This window comes from Botryllus schlosseri, chromosome 5, assembly GCF_051294905.1.
Source record: "Botryllus schlosseri isolate E-star chromosome 5, Bs_hap1, whole genome shotgun sequence".
Taxonomy (NCBI): domain Eukaryota; kingdom Metazoa; phylum Chordata; class Ascidiacea; order Stolidobranchia; family Styelidae; genus Botryllus; species Botryllus schlosseri.
The window spans coordinates 23,588,515-23,606,311 of NC_137240.1; the positions used below are offsets into that span (position 1 = coordinate 23,588,515).

The 17,797-nt window shown below is 39.7% G+C and overlaps 1 protein-coding gene across 1 annotated transcript; it reads right to left on the reverse strand.

Annotated features, from left to right (window-relative positions):
• Positions 1-1,202: 1,202 nt before the first annotated feature.
• Positions 1,203-4,821, reverse strand: LOC145439441 (neuronal pentraxin receptor-like). The gene is made up of 3 exons (XM_080316926.1): positions 4,270-4,821; positions 4,142-4,211; positions 1,203-1,969 (listed from the first exon to the last, which is right to left on the reverse strand). The coding sequence occupies exons 1-3, from the start codon at positions 4,348-4,350 to the stop codon at positions 1,533-1,535; spliced, it is 588 nt and encodes a 195-aa protein (XP_080173052.1). The 5' UTR covers positions 4,351-4,821; the 3' UTR covers positions 1,203-1,532.
• Between the last annotated feature and the right edge of the window lie 12,976 nt (positions 4,822-17,797).

Sequence of the window (17,797 nt, forward strand, 5' to 3'; positions counted from 1 at the left end):
TATAATCCGCAGCTTCAACACCGAAATGGGTTGCGGGTTCGAGTCCGACGGAGGTCGAGCGTTTTATTTTTAGTTTACGGCGGAGTTTAGCGAAACAGCAAGGCTATTTTACCAAGATACACAGCGCTAAGGACGCAGCATATTATTAATGCATCCACTTAGCAACAAGCGTTAACAATGTAATTCACTACTTTCAGTTTAGAAATAAAACTGCACGCCACAGAATAATATCTAAACTTTTGTTTCGGCCCGCCAACGTATTTTCTACTTCACAATTGGACGGCCTACAAAAATAATCGCCCAACCCTGGTCTAGAGGGATTATTTACGTATAGAGTTATATCCAATTATATATAGCATTATATCATTATTATAGCATTTTTTTCATTTAGTCAGCATTGCTTTGCGGGTTAGATAGAATCGCCAGGCGTGCGGGATCCGACCCGCAGGTCGTTGACACCCTGGCTTACATTGTAGAATTTGATGTGCTAATATAAAACCCATCGCTGTGTCGTATTTCATGTCCTCAACAGTTACTGCTAACAAGATTTGAAAATGTTATTCCCGTTAAACTAAACATAACGATTGCAATATCAAATAATTATGAGCTGCAGCTGTAGCATATGTAAATCGTATATATACAAATACATAACTGGGCTGCTCATTCCCATTAGCGTGCTCGTAACAGTGGATGGCAATATCCGCATGATGGTAGAATTTCTCGTTCGCTCTCTCTTATTTTCCTGTCAATTCCATGGTCCTACTTGAAGCGCGCACCAAAAGTTATTTTGTCATTTTCCAGTTAACATTTTAATCTCCTATCAAGGATCCGCATATATCATGTAATTATTAACGAAAATTGACGGGGCGATAAATCGTCAGTGATAACGGTATATTGAACGGTAACAATTTTCAAAATATTATTCTCTCCTAATATGCAGCCTCGTCTCACTGATTATATTGTTTTCAAATATATATTCCTAGTGTTCAAGGTCTTAGTTAAGGAACCAAATATCGAGAATATTCTTCCATGTCATCGTAATCGATTAGCCTACTGCGAGTCAATCATAATCGCATTCGAGAACATTATTACAATAATCTCCCTTGTCTGCTTCTCATCTCACATAACCAATTACCATCTCATTCGCCACTGTGCTGTGAGCTTGTGATACCACTAATTGTATTTTACTATTTTCAATAATATAAGCTCATCATTACAATTTTATTATGATAAAAAAAAATATTTTTTCACTTACGTAGGCCTATACATCTTACGAACCAAATTTGAATGGGAAATTCAGCATCCTAAAATTTATAGATCACTCTTTTTGGATAGTAGGTTTCTTGCTTATTGCTGACTTAGCACTTTTCAATCTTGTGAGTTGACACTCCTCCAAACATATCGACGTTCTTTAATTCCAAGGAGAGGATTCTCCCTGGAGGACAGAGACATCTATTGCGATACATTTGCACGATGTCACTACGGCTGAGAATTCTATCCCACATAGCAAGGTTCGAGATACTTCCTTCCAACTATTCATTCGGGTCGAAACCACCTCCAATAGCATCCTGCTCCTGACCGATTATGAATATTCCTTCGCCTTTGACGACCCCGGGTGTATGATGGATAACTTGATGCAGTTCTCCGTTGAGAAATACGTAATGTTTCCCAGTAGTCGAAGAGACTGACGCTATGCACACGTGGTAGTCAGTGTTCGTAGAGAGAGGAAATGAGGCGTGAGCATGGTTGTTGTTTATCCACAAATGCAAGTTATCTCCCTGAGTAACAACCAGGAACGCATTTGCATATCGACCGTCATTGTACGATATCCACGGATCATGATCCTTAGAGAATCTCGTCAGCCTGAAGCAAGTAGTGAATTGACTGAAATCTGGTATCAAAGCTTTGACTCGCAGATAACTACGAGTTTGATCGCCGTTTGGAAAATGATATTTCGTTTGCTGGCAATCTGTAAATGACAGTAACAATCGGCATAATCTAATGCGTGTATTCTCCAAATAACGAAAATAATTAAATTGGAATCAATTTCGAAATTCCACTTAGTTAACGTAATTTAAGAGCTATATATCCCTAACTCAATATATTAAGCTAGGAATATTTTGTTTAAGTAACTGTAACAAGACAACATATATTTTCGTTGAAAATAGGTGATTTCCGTCATGAATTCGGTTTCACAAACTCCTACACCGCTCTTTGGTGACAACGCCTTATGAATGGTAAGCGTGAACAGAGTTCACCAGACAAACGACACCATTAGAGATGGTGTGAACGTGAGGTTCACGTTCGCGTTCTGTGTATGAAGCTTAGAAATATAGAGGTTCATTTTCAAAAACGAACCTTGATAGGTTCTGTGCTGTGAACCTTTTCATATATTGCAATTTTCACGTCATTATAACATATTTGGTTGACATTCTTTGCACTTCAACTTCAGACCACTCTATGCACTTGAGCTCGAAGAGAGCCCAAAGTTATTTCGCGAATTAACATTAATCATACAGTTTTTTTTAATTTATGCAACTTTTTCAAAATATATTTCGCACTGCGAGCGATTTAATGTTGTAAAATATCTTGATTATTGGGTACCCTTCCCCCAACAAAAAATACTCATGACGTATAGAAATGGCACTTCGGCGTCGGCCATTACCGCGCCACGACGCACCAAGACATATGAAGTTATAGGCCATGTAACATGCGACTCCGAGAAGTGTGCCAGAACGATCAGCATAGAGAAGACCTTGGCCGAAACGGAATGCCCTTGTGCTTATCGAAAACTTAGATACAATATACATATATGTTTAATTGTCCATGGGTGCCTTAATGGCTGACGCCTAATGTTGTTGTCCTGGCGATCTGGGCCCCACAAGACAAATGCCAACCCGCAGGGAGCTTTATTTGCCAGTAAAGAATACCAATTTGAAATCGTGTACGTCTTTTAGTTTAGTACGTTTGGGTGATTTCAATATCTTTTGGCATAGCAGATAGGAGGTCACGAAATAGCATCATGTAACGAAGTCATTATACCAACGGGTACGCCCGAATATGTTTATTTATTATTCGGGGGTCCTACCTTTTCCAACACACCTCACTCAGCTCTGCCGGTAAATCTGATTACGTGAGCACAGAGAGGATAAAAATTGATAGCAATATATACGCAATTCCCAATCATACAGACCGATTCAATAATGAATTATAGAAAATTTTCGCGTTCGTGCGTTTAGGCGATACATGCTTACTCACTGAACGGACACCCAATGCACGAGGGAGTCTACGGGGCGAAAAACACAGATGTTCGGTTTATCACCCTACGGAGAACCCTCGCCCAACGTTTTCTTTTTTGGGGGGAGGGGGGCTGACGAAGTGCTGTTATAGTCCTGCACGTAGGTAGTCAACGAATGATGCTCATCAAACCAATCAATGAAATTGATATGAAGAATACATCGTTGTGTGATTAAAAAAATCTAGCAGGCATATGGTATCCAGCTCCATTTGATATTGTAACATGAAAACAAATCTTTGCGATTGGGGTTTTGGCTTCTGTACAACTTGTTTATGGCGTAATATCGGTAGAAAGTAGTAAGACCAAAAATACCTTGTCTGGTCAGGCCGAGACCTTTAAGGCGTAAACTTATATTACCTTGCAAGTCCTCGTCGCAATTATTGGGAGAAGGACGGAAGATTGTTATAGCATTTGATTGCCCCGGTTGATACAGTTTTCGACATTTAAAAATTCAGAATGTACTTCAGCATTGGGACATAATGTGGCCTGAGTCGTAACTATAGGTATCGTGTACATTAATATATCATTTCACTGAAATGTAGGGCTGGAATGAGCAATATGACGTTATGTAACGTCATAGGTACACGTTCACGCTTACGCAGTACATTTCATACTGGTTCGCGTTCACACAAATCTGAATCTTTTAGGGGTTCGCACCATCCTTAGGCATCATATATTCGACTGATTTACACAGATTTGGAAGGAACATAGGCAGGAAAGTCGAATTTTATAGAAAATGCCCATTATTCGATTTCAGGCAGTATTTTCTCTAGGTATTCTTCTTTATCAGATCAGCTCGTCTATAGTAAAATTTTCAGGCCTATTTGTATTTTGTATTCGCACTTGTCAATGTTGTCGTCATCGTAATATTCTTGCTTCCGGGGTACTCTTCGTATTCCTGTAAAAGGGATACCTGAAAAATATAGCGTTACAGTGATGATCTAATATAATTTATTTTTACTGATATTAACCATTTCCTGACTTTTCGTTGCCGCAGAGAGAGCGATGAACGCGATGCATACGAGAAATGGCAGCAACATGTTACACCCCATGCTTGAAAATTTAGAAAATACGTACTCTCTGTGAGGTGGTCATAGCCCAAAATATATAAAAGTAAAGTAAAATACCGGCTCGCATAAAATGCATGTGGAACACGAACGAATTGAGTGGCCCTACTTTTGGCGTCGCAAAGTATAATTTGTTCCAAAGCAATATTGCTTGGATTTACAATGCATAACACTGTCATGCATTGCATACGATATAGCCTTGAAATTGAAAGTAACTTCTCATTCTTCCACTTAGGCTACTCTGGCGCATTGAAAGACGTTTTCTGTTCCTGCGCGGTGTTTTATCGTAGGCAAAATCAAGCTACGTTGCGGTCGAAGTAGTGACGTTTAAAGTCTATAACCAGAGTAATGATTATTTTCGTTGTCGAACACAGTTGATATTTCAGCACCACTCAAACTCGTTGCGAGCTCGGGACTACAGGTTTTATCATTTCAATTACAAAATTTTTTGCCCTCCTAGTCCACCAGTTTATGAACCACTGGTCTACGATGTCTGGTATACGAATCATACAGTCAGTAAACTTGTGAAGCTGACTTCGTCCCGCTACATCCCTGTTGAAACTTCTGTAGGCACTACAAAGTGGTAGAGTTCTGATTTGGTGTAGGCTATATATAACTTGCGGCAAATGTTACCGACCACTCCAAGATTTAACAGGTTACTATTTGATTTCGTGAAGGGTTCAGCTCTAGTGCGATGAAACTGTCTGTTGACCTATCGTCATTTACGGGATTGAGAAGAGTTTGCAATTCTTTGGATATTTGATCAGATGCGAAACTTGCTCAGACGGTTCTTTGGTTGCTGAAGTTTGCCGACTACTTCCTATTTAATAGGCCTACTTCTATATATTCGCATCTATCGGTATGTAATTTCACGATATCGATATCTCAAGACCTTCTGAGGACTCCATGTCATCTACCGAAGGGTGTCTCGTTCTTAAATGACACTTCTGTTAGTCCGTCGCTTAGAGACGCAATCCAATACCATTCGAGTAGCCTATTCGTTAATAGCAAAATGAATTAATGGGTGTATCGAAGTACCAGAGCACTTACAGGTAGCTAAGGGTATGCCTATTTCAACAGGCCACGAAGATTAATTTGACCACTCCGCCAGTTACACTTTCGCAACGTGACACGTCGATGACGGCGTATTTGCTGAAGAGGGTTATCGGAAGGGATGGTGTGAACTGTGAACCTCTGAAAGGTTCAGGTTCGCGTGAAGACGAACCTTTTTGAAAGATTCTGTGTGAACGCGAATATGAAACTATGACGTCATATTGCTAATTCCAACTCTATTCCAGTGAAGTAGGCTAATACACGTTACCTACCGACGACTCGGGCCTCAATGCTTTTTAAACGTCGCCAAATGTATCAACTGGAGCAATAATCCCATAAAATCAATATCTTCCATCGCTTTACCAAAACTTTCGACGAGAACTTACAAGGGAATATAAGCTTAGACTACGCATCGACGGTCTATGCCAGACCGGAATATGTATTCGGCGTCTGACTATTGCTACATTGATATTGAGCAGAGTGTAAAACTGGTTTCTATACTTGCTTCCGACATTACCCCATTAACAAGTTATATTACAGTAGCCAATACCTCAATCGCACGGATTCGTTTTTTATGATACAATAAACCTTTAAAATGAAGGTCGATCCCATACGCCGGCTAGATTTTTTACGTTAGACAACGACGTATATGGTATTTCAATTTCATTGATTAGTTAAATAAGCATAATTCGCTGACTATACCTACATGTAGTGCATTTCGCTCTTGATGTTGTGTGATTGCGGGTCACAGCAGAGAGTCACTAAATATTCACACACTGAAAGCTGGATATTTCGAGCAAACTTTTGTAACAAAGCGAGTAAAATTTTTGAGATTGGCAAGGTGCATGCTCGTTTAGTGTTGATTTTTTATGCAACCAGCGCCATGCATAGAGTGGCCCGAAGTTGAAATACAAGGAAATTCAACCAAAGACGTTATAATGGCGTGAAAAATAGCAATATATGAAAAAGGTTCACTGTGCAGATTGCAGAACCTACCAAGGTTCGTTTGTGAACGTGAACCTCTAAAATTCTGAGGTTCACATACAGAATGCGAACGTGAATCTCACATTCACAGCATCCCAAGTTATCGGACATTGGAATATACAGTCAAACGCACAGAACGCAACCACGGATACTGACAGTCTCCTATACAACACTGCATAAAATATTCAATACATTTCTTACCTAACTGTATAACTGAAGACGCGCATTTGAACATAATATGAATAGCCTACCTATGTGGGTCTAGCTATTAATATGATGTGCCAGGTCGCTGTGATATATTTAATAACTTATTTCTGTTGACATTGGGAGTCGGTGATAAACATTCCTAGTATTTTGCACAGTTTATGTCATCCTCGTCCAATGTCAAATTACCACTTGTAGTGCTAGCGAGTGCTAATGTTGAAGAAAAATAAAATCTGTCCCAAACACCCATACTTCATGTTGAATTACGAAACAATTCGGATTCGCCTTCGAGCTTTTCTCCATTTTGAAAAGTATTGTTTCACTTTTTGCAAGAAACATGGTTATTATATTGACACACGTACCAGGGGTAGCCGATCCCTGGCGTAGACTAATCTATATTCAAATTAAAGTCGATATAACATGGGTTGGGATTATGACATAAACATGCAGTCATTCGGCTGAGGCTGCGAGAAGACGAATTCGGAAAACCTGCCAGCAAAATTACCAATACCACACGACGATTTTACCAAGCTACACTCCGCTCGGGATAGTGACCAAGCTGTAACAATCCATACATTTCGGTGTCTTAATAAAAGGACGGGTCTAGGGGTTAGTGTAGTTAAAGAGAGTTAACAATGTTTCCTGTTTACCATTGTTTTGAATATGAACGCGAGATAAATTGTATTTTAACTCTAAATTCCTAATTGCCTAAGTAGCATAACCACCCAGAAGTTTGTGTTAACCACGTAATTCATTGCTTTCAATATATAAATTGTTTGAAATTAATACACCGCAGAACATAGTGCAAACTTTTGATTTAGCTCGCCAACGTATTTTCAGCCTGTCATTCTCAGAAAAATAGTTGCCCATCTGTGACGTAGGGGCTAGGGGTTCCCAAGTCATTAAAGGTTAAAAACCGTACAGAACTGAATATCATTCTCCTAATCAAAGCATTAATATTTATTTTATCGGTATATCACACATTGAATCGACATTTCAAAACAACGGGGTTTTGAATTTGAAATGGGAGAGATGCCGACCCCCGAAAAGCCACCCACTGGCTACGCCACTGTTAGCAGTGATGGCCCTGAGCGAGCAATGGCTGCACAAACATCATTCAACAGAACACCGCCATCTCAAATTCGCCCAAAACGACGACACGTGTTTTCTAGATGTTCGGCAACTAATATTTTTTCAAATGTGCAACTAGAACTACAACTAGAACTGCTGAATTTTCAAAATCTGCAACTGGAAATACAAATACTCAATTTTCAAAATCCGCGACTAGAACTACAACTACTCAATTTTCAAAATCAGTAACTAGAACTAGAACTAGAATTACTTTAAAAACCGTTGGTTAGTTGACCATCAACAAACTAAATGGGTAGTTTGTACAAGTCTGTCATCAACATCAAACAATATTTTCCTGCAGCTGGTCCATGTCTTTGTAACAACCCTCTTCCAGTCCTGTGCAGAATTCAATCACGTTTATTGGTGTCAATATTTGGAACTTAATACCTGATCTCCGTAAGTTAAATTGATATGAGTTAAACAACAATGTTTCGACTTTATGCTCTCAAACCATCGCTAAATTTTAGTTGCCCTGCGTTATACATTTAATATCGAATTGTTCTATGATGCTGTATTGTTGTTGTAGTTGTTTGCTGATCCTATGTTTTGTATGTTTTATTTACTTATTTATTTATTCATTTAAATATCTATTTTGTATTAGTTAAACTAATGTGTTGGTGGTAACGTGTTCTATGAGATGATGCTAATGGCATGGGTGGCTCGGCTTTGAAGAATACGATATATCGAGCCGACGGTGTACACCAGCGGTCCCCAACGCGCGGGCCGTGAGGTCATATTTTGCGGCCCGCGACATGATTTGAGAGAGAGAGAGAGAAAGAGAGATATGGTATTCTTTTTCGCCTGCACCATCGAGATGCTTTGACGACGGAGTTGCGATACGGCCCCACGAGGTCATTTAGTCTGCGCCCCCGTTTTTTTCTCCTCCATGCTATCCGTGATTGCCGAGCGCCTAGCAGGATTGCTGCGGATACCAATTATCGATCCGGCCGAGGATCGAACCCACGACCTACCGCTCGAGAGTAGTAGTATAGATCTCTCGTGATTTGCCTGGGTCTCTTATGGGTGCGGCGGTGATGTGCCTGAAAACTCGTGGTGGCATATCGTACTTTTTGACCCCCCTCTCGGTCGCACATCGTAATGCGTTCTTATGGGTGCGCTCGCATGTCGTACTTTTAGGTATAGGCATCTCTCGCATATCGTATTGAAAACTCGTGTTGGCACATCGTACTTTTAGGTATAGGCATCTCTCGCACGTCGTACTTTTAGGTATAGGCTCCGGTCGCACGTCGTACTTTCGCGTATAGGCGGTGGCGATGATGTGCCTGTCATGTATTCTTACGCGATCTCTGGTGATTCACCATGTGTTCTTATGGATGCGTCGGCATATCGTACTTTCGGGTATAGGAATCTCTCACACGGTGTTGAATGTGTATCAAGTAAATAGTCATGTGAATGAACCTTTGTTAATGTGTATATCGTAAATTATGCGGGAAACTCGTGTTGGCATGCGGCTCTTATGTCTTATGGGTGCGTTGGCATGCGGCTAGCGTTATTCTTATGGACGCGGCAGAGATTCGTACTTTCGGGTATAGGCTGCGGCGGCATGTCGTACTTTCAGCAAAAAAGGTGTGGAATAGTTTACAAAATCTAGGAATCACTCGCAGAATTATATTTTGGTAATTATTTTGTCACAGAGCCGGCATAGACGGCGATTCCAATACCGACAATAACCGTGCACTCAAACTAACACTTCAAAAAGGTGTGAAATATTTGTAAAATGCTACGATCACTCACAAGATAATATCCTAGACATAGCCATCATTCGTGACTTGATGTTACATACATACCAATCGCTCACAAGGTAATATTTTGATAGTTTGGCACGGAACTTGATTTCACTCGCAAGATTTATTAAGTAACGAATAACAGACCGCCACTGTCGGTAACTTGAATAGCGACAAATTGTCACTTATTTCCGCTCCAACCCTAATCCTTTGTGAAGTGAACGCTTATTCAAAAGGGTGTGATATAATTTTAAAATCCAACGACCACTCACCGGATAATGCTTCAGACATAGCAATCCCTCATACCCGCTCACAAGGTAATATTTCGGTAATTAGTTTGTCACAGAACCGTCGCAGGCGGTGATTCGAAAACCAACAATTTGTCACTTGCCCGCGATCGCTATATGTTTCACGCCTCCAGAATAGTGGCTGACTTTAGTTGCGTGATAAGATCCATGAAAATATTCAATCAATGTGTTAGTTTATCAACTTGAAATGAAACTCACTACACAAATCAAGTTGATTCGTATCTGAATGTTTTAAATCGGTACAACTCTAATCCTTTGACAAATCCCTTTAACGCGTTTTTGTTGAATCGAACGTAACCTGAATATTACTGACGCCAACATTCAGCCGCATCGGATTATTCGCGCATTCCGCGCCGCTGTTTCACACCTATATAATCAATACCAACTAGCTCAATGAGAATCAAGAATCACAAGTATGCACATACAATAATTATATTCAATACTGAGAAATCAAACACCTAACAAAAACACGCAACTAATCATTTGCCAACTCTAGCATTACCAAAAAATTCAGGTATTGTTGATTGAAAATCCTTGAGTCATTATTATCAAAAATGTTATAGTACCGCATCGGAATCCATTCGCAGGATGTACTAAAGGTAAATCCAGATAATCCAAAATGAAATATTAGGACTTTGACATAGTCTGAATTGAAATAGATTGACAAACATGACTACCAACTTTCACCCAGTCACATTTCGAGATTATACACACATTGATTTGAAACAAGTAATGAAACATTACAACTCTATTCGCGACCTGTCTTTACGTTTGTCAAAGAGAGTTTCAGAAATACTATCACTATGACATCTCAACATTTTAACATCTCGCCATACAAAAAAGAGTAAAATACAAAAAGCCTTGTCAAGTCAATCCGTTTGTAACTTACCCAACCAACTCAACAGTATCCTTATGAAAAGTAGACAAGACTACGCGAGTAATCACTACAATCCAAAATCCATAGCAAGTTCGGTTGTATTCATAGTCCGCCAACTCGTATTTTTTATTCAACTGTAAAAGTCGTTACTATTCTGTAACCTAAAGTAATTACTACTCGGTGCGCGCAACTTGAGATTAACATATGTTTTGAGTATACGAGATTTCAAAGTCCGAGCAACGTAGTTAAGAATTCACTTCTTACACGATCAAACGCCGGTGTTACATAGAAAGTTATCGTGCTGTAAACATAAGGATTGACACATTGATTTGACATACGAGATTTTGTAATAGTCGATCACGACTTGATTATTAAATTATGACGTAATTAGACCGGGGTTGTGTTAAAAGTTATGACAGCAACAAACTTTTCAGAAACATTGTTATTAACATATTGATTTGTAAAACTAGATTAGCGCACCTGAAATGTTCTTGATTTGAAAGATATTCCGTGTTGGTACAAATCACTCTGCGTATTACGGATATCAGAAAATATTTTAGAAATGTAATTGTTTCCAGTAACCAAGACTAAAGATCAAACAACAATTCCGTTATTCAAACATTGAACACCCGATGCAAAATGCTTTATTGGTCGAATTCGTGACGGCAAATTAAAACGACTACGTATAGAGTCAGTAGTATATCACAATTTCATGTCATTACTATTGAATCCAGCAATTGATACAATTTGTTGTCGGAGTTGTGACAGGAATTGAAACATATGCACTTTACAGAGTGTTAAAATATCAGTTTTGGATATCGAGCGTCGTTCGAAGCGTGCGACCAATACTCAATTACATCCACACTCTCTATCGTAGGTGCTAAATGTAAAAACATTGTGAAGTCTACAGATTTACACTTCAAGGCTTTGATCAGCACAGAAGCGATCTGGAATATCTTCACCTGGGTAATATACAAAACTCATAGCGGTATTAAAATCGAAATATGCCCTACACTGAAATCTACAAAAATCTGTTTGTATTGTCGTTCATAGTAGTGATACCAATTTGAACCACCTAAAATAATTGTCATCACCTAACCAGACTACTACTGAAAGTCGTTGTCATCACAAAAAACAATTTGCAGTACGTTTGCTAAATGTGTCCTATAGTTAGGCGTACTAGAATTATTTGTAAAACACACACACACGATCAGAGAAATTAGAAATCTTCCCATTGTCATTCGTCAAAGTAGATGTAATCATAGTCACTAAAAGTAGACGACCTTACTTGTATGTGATTGAATCGCCGGTAATTAACTCGCTAAATCAAACCCTAAGAAATTGCACTCACTCATCGGATATGAAACAGCGTCGCTTAATCGGTGTAGATCGTTTTTTCTAAATGTAACTCATATATGTCCAGCAGAAAACAATTTCACTCGCTCAGAAATGAAACCAATGTGTTGGTCTCCATTCGATATTTTGTTTGTGTCAAATACTTTGCAATGAACACATTGGAGTGGTTGAGCTTTACATCATCAAGCTGTCATTTGTAAATCAAGATTTCGGTCATCTTGTAAATGTATCGTTTAACTAACCGACATTTAGTGATTGGTGAACATACCACTTCGAAATACTGCGTTGATCTCAATTTCCATCGTCGTGATAATCGAAGTACATTTCTTTCGAATTCGTAACAACCGGCTTTTCTATGACATGATAAATTTTTGGACAAGTTATGCTTAGAAGATTGGTTGCATATCTCGAAAAATAATATACCGCTCATATTGATACTGTTACTCGGTATTTTTCCCGTTGTCGATTTTCAAACGAGTAAAATTTATTACTTGAGTTTCTCCGCTTACTATATATAAATGTTAACTCAGCCGTCTTTTAACATCACAAAGACATTGATAAAAAGTAAGCAATCAAACGCTACAAGTTTAACTTTTGTAGGTTGTGTATGATTACCCCACACAACTCATTTCTTACCAAAAGTATATGAAATATATTCATGTCACACGAAAATATTCGCTCGATATTCCCATGCTACGAACCTGTACAATGATTGGTGGTGCTTTCAAACTGTTTCGATACCTCAAGAACTTTATTGTCTGAATGGATGTTCATGTATCTTAATAATCAAATAGTTCAACACAGAACTAGTACGAACAGAAACATCAGAGTTGTTTACACAAAGTTTGTATGTGTACAGTATGCGAATACCATGTGTAAGTCCAGCACAATTGCGGTATCTATCCGAGTGTAGTTAACACAAATCTATTACAACGAACCACGTAAACTTTCGTGAAAGAAAAGCATACTCACTTCCCGAGGGTTCTGTCAATGTCATAGCAATAAATCAGTTACTCCAACAACAGAGTACATATGTTTCTAGTTACGGTGCTTACATATTACACACAAAACAATTTACTTTGTTAACGAAAAGTGCTGAGTCATCATATGATTGTCCTCACTAGAGCCCGACCGATATTGGATTTCTGAGCCGATACCGATAACACCGATATCCAGTACCTCCACCGATAACCTCGATATATTCAGCCGATATTCAAAATGTATGTAATCTAGCTCAAGGCCCATATTTAACACCTCAGAGCATTTATTTCAACAACTTTACAGCCATTGATATGCTTGAACATGAAATAAATGATCTAGGGGCTATAAAAATATATCAAAAGCACCAATCCAGCAGTTGCAGATTACAGTTCACGAAGCACAATTTCTCGGCGCTTTCTCCAAGGAGTGAACTTCTGTGGTCTTTCATAAATGATGTATATAGTACTAAACACAGTGAGCAGTCTTTCACTTGGTACCTAGTGGCACAGCAAGGATTGGAAATCTTTCTTCATTTCGGTTCCACCGCTCCCTTGCAGGGGATCTTTCCTTCAATGGTTTCACCAAATATTGATATTCTTCTGGCAGAGCACCTGGAGCCTTCAGCACATCATCAACAAATAGCTGAAGAGAAAGTTGAAAACAACTCAAATTGTCCATGTCTGCAACTGCTCCACCCATCCCCCTTGGGCCTTGACCATGACCAGCATTTCAACAATCAATTGATCAATATTTTACGCTCTTTTGTCAGAATTGGCCAATGTCATCATGGAATCAAAAATGTTCGGATCTGTTATTGGCTTTACTCCACCTTTGCTTGATTTTCTTGCCCTCTATGCTCGCACATTTCCTATCATGGTGGCCCCGCAGGTCTCAGCCCTCAGTCAGTGTGTCAGACGACTTCATACATTACTGGTATAATTAGCTCTGTTGGTACCGAACCAATAGCACTAACTTCAGAGAAACGTTTCGACGCGACGCTTTTCTCTATCATCACGAGGGCCAGTCCAGCATGATTGAAGTTCTCATTTCTCTTACTGATTGAAATCTTCTGTAGACAACTATCCATCCAGGATCCAGCTGCTCTCTGTCTTTGGTGATCGATTGATTACTTCAGGGGGATTCCCACGAAGTCAGCGGGGCATAACGGTGATTAGTTATCTACAATATTTTCAGATAGGAACGCCTACTGCCCTCTATGCAGCAGAGATGAGCATGGATTAGGATTAGGTTTTGAAAAAACAGGATTAGTGAAATTTTGTCGGATTTGGATTGGATTTGGATTAGACATTTTTTTCAGAACGGATTAGGATTTGGATTGGATTTAATTATTTTCAGGGAGATTGAAATGTCGTATGACGAATGGCGACAAACTTTATTCAGATCAGTTAATAATGTACTTATGGTTACTAAGTTATCTAGAATCAAGTGAATCGTTGGTTGTGAAAGAAAATTTTCGAATCCCTCCACTGCATAAATTGGTATTTTTTCTGTCCACATTCAAGTCGAAATACAAGCAATTACTACTAAATAAATACAGTCCATCCTCAAGATTACCGGACCACGACTGACCTATCGATCTCGCTTCCCATGACATGCCGCCCTATTTCTTGTCGCTTTCTTTTTCTATACTGTATTCTTTACTTTCATTCAGTGTGCATGCCTCCTCTTTACTACGCCTAGGCCAAGGTGGGTGTCCGATTCCATTGACAAATCCAAGTCGCTTCGACATCTTCCTGTCTATTCATTGTATCGCATTTTTTGTGGTGTATTGAACTGATAAAATTGCTAATAAACCAATGATGAATGATGATGAATTTCCAGTTGGAATCGGATTAGGATTGGACATGGACTTGAATATGTAAAAGGTATGGATTAGGATTTGGATTTGGATTTGAAGGTTCGGATTTGGATTGGATTAGGACATAGAAATTTCAAATCCGCTCATCTCTGCTATGCAGCATGCACTATATGCAGCTTGGCCATTTATTTTTATAATTTACCACCCTCACGTCTTCTATCGACTTCTCTGACTCCCTGCCACCATGTTGTGACGTCACGAAAAAGGCCGATATTTTTTTACCTTCAATGGCCGATACCGATATTTCTCTCCAAGCGTGATATCGACTCGATATTATCGGCGAGCCGATAATCGGTCGGGCTCTAGTCCTCACAACAATACAATTAAGTCATACTATCATACAAAATGGTCGTTATAGTTTGCTCACCGACGGTACATCGTACCAGTAACAAGTCTCGAGGATCGAGTTATTGAAAAAAACGTTAAAGTGTTTCTCCTGCACTAAGTCGTTATGTTGACGAAAGCGTATATTGTAATATCATGATCGTTTTGCATTCGTTGGTCACAAACTGTCACTACTCTAAATAATTATTTATCACTCAAACACAAAAGCATACTTGTCACCAATCGTTTTCATCAAGCACGAGTTCAAGAAACTTACTTGCTACGACATGAATTCCGATTTAGTTTTGCAAATATTTTGTAATTATTTTCAGTAACACTACATCAATGTCATCGAGTTGAGTGTTTACGATATTATTGTGTGTGTGTGTGTGTGTGTCATACTTGGAGGATCCGTATTACAATTGATTCGAATTGACTAAATGCAAGAAGGGTTGAAGTGTTTCGAATCGATTCATAAGTGGACTTCGTTGTGGTTTTAATCGAAGTACACAGCACGGTCTAATGTAGAGCCATCTCTATTGTACAGCAACTCGGTAATCGAAATGCATTAACATTTAAACAACGATCTTGGTTCGTCACGCGAAAAATATCTTTACTGTCTCGACACTCTGATACTCTGCACAAGATGTGTAAATCATTTTCATACTCGTAATATTACGCTAACGAGATACCGACGTCAACGTTTAACAACATCAATGACACTGAACATACGATACATACCCGAGTAAAAATATCATTTTCGTTTGGACAACTGACGTTTACCTGTGTAAAATTACCATTTTCCTTTGGAGATCTGACGTTTACCTAGAGTAAGAAACCATTTTCACTTGCAAATATATTTTTTTCCTGAGCAACAAACCATTTTCACTTGGCGGTCCGTTATGGCGCGCTCAGGCACGCTACCTGAATATGGACTATACGCCGCGTTCCCTCTAGGGTCCGCAACAGCGAGTCGGCGGATATAACGTTGTCCAGCACTTTATTGTACAACATAAACTCGAACAGACTAAGGATAAAACATTGGATAAAATAAACAGCGTTGGTCGTGCAGCGTCGGTAGATCGTCAGATAAAAGCCGGCAGTTGTCAGGTAGAAAGGCCCCCACGAATCGGACGAATGTCTGCTTTAAATAGTCGGAATGCAGACACCGTCGCGCACATGATCAGCAATGATTGTTAATTGGATGATCCGTCGTCGAGAGGGTATGTGCGGTACACCAATCCGCCATAAGGGTCCCCCCGCTTGGAAAAGCTTTAGGTACCGGATGAGAGCGATTCAGATCGAGAGAAAAAAATCATTTAGAACGGATTGAAAAATAGCATAGCAACCAGGCATGTAATACACACATCGAATAACAATACATGTTCAGTACATACCGAAGGGTGATAACAGTGAGACACGACAAGCGATAAAAGAATTCAAATCTGCATTTCAAACACTGGTGCGAGTACGAAATTTTGCAAGTGACTGGGTGTTCTGACAACACGACCACTATTCGTAATCGTTGTAGTTTGAGATTCGGGAAGGGTTGCGTTTTGAGCGGTATCATTAGATTGGCAGTTTTCAAAACATTGCAAGGCCAACCGACCCGGAATCAAACGATCAGTTGAGGCGTCATAAGGACCTTTACTAGTCTCGATAGTAAAACACTTCGGAGTGCGCTTCAACACTTTGTGCGGACCAGTATAAACGGGGTCAAGTGATCGGCGTGAGCCGTCGATCCTTAGAAAAACGTGGGTGCAAGTGGTTAAATTATTGGGAACTTGTGACTTTGGGTTACAGTGAAAATTAGTGGAAGTTTGGCCAATGGCCGAAAAGAATCGTCTCATATTGCTCACGAAAGTTGGATTGTCGGTGCTATTCCTACACGGAACGGGATCAACTAATTGACCAGGCAAGCGTAATGAAGTACCATAAGTCAATTCGGAAGACGAGTATCCTAAATCCTCCTTTATTGCACAGCGCAACCCCAAGAGTACTAAGCCTAAATTATGATACCAATCGGACGGGCTCTCCTTTGTACGCAACGCGTCTTTTAACGTGCGATTAAATCTTTCGACCATTGAATTTTGCTCAGGTTTACGGGCTAGGGTAGTAATATGATGAATTCCAAGCAATTGCATAAGTTGGGACCATTCGCTAGACGTAAATTGGCTACCTCGATCAGTTATAAGTTTCCTGGGTGCGCCGAATCTAGATATATAGCCGAGGTTGAAAGCGTCAATGACTGTCTGGGTGCGCATATCACACATAGGGATACACTCCGGCCAACGAGAAAATCTATCAATGCACATCAATAAATATGAAAAACCGCAACTGTTAGGCAAAGAAAGGATATCAACATTTACGGTATGAAAACGTTCAGAGGGCACTGGAAGGTTGGTTATTGGCGTTCGAGTATGTCGGGTTATCTTCGAGCGTTGACACGGAAGACACTGTCGAACAACTCGTTTATGTGCCGCTTCATATGAGGCCATACGTACCGGTCCGTTATCAGCTTCGTAGTCGCTCGAATGCTGGGGTGGGAAATGTTGTGAATTCCGTTGAGCACTGCGTCGCGCAAAGAATG

Coding starts and splice junctions, on each gene's coding strand:
- LOC145439441 (XM_080316926.1), bottom strand. CDS start 4,350: ATGGGGTGTAACATGTTGCTGCCATTTCTCGTATGCATCGCGTTCATC. Junction 4,212..4,269: donor CAACGAAAAGTCAGGAAATG/GTTAATATCAGT, acceptor TATATTTTTCAG/GTATCCCTTTTACAGGAATA. Junction 1,970..4,141: donor GATGACGACAACATTGACAA/GTGCGAATACAA, acceptor TGTCATTTACAG/ATTGCCAGCAAACGAAATAT.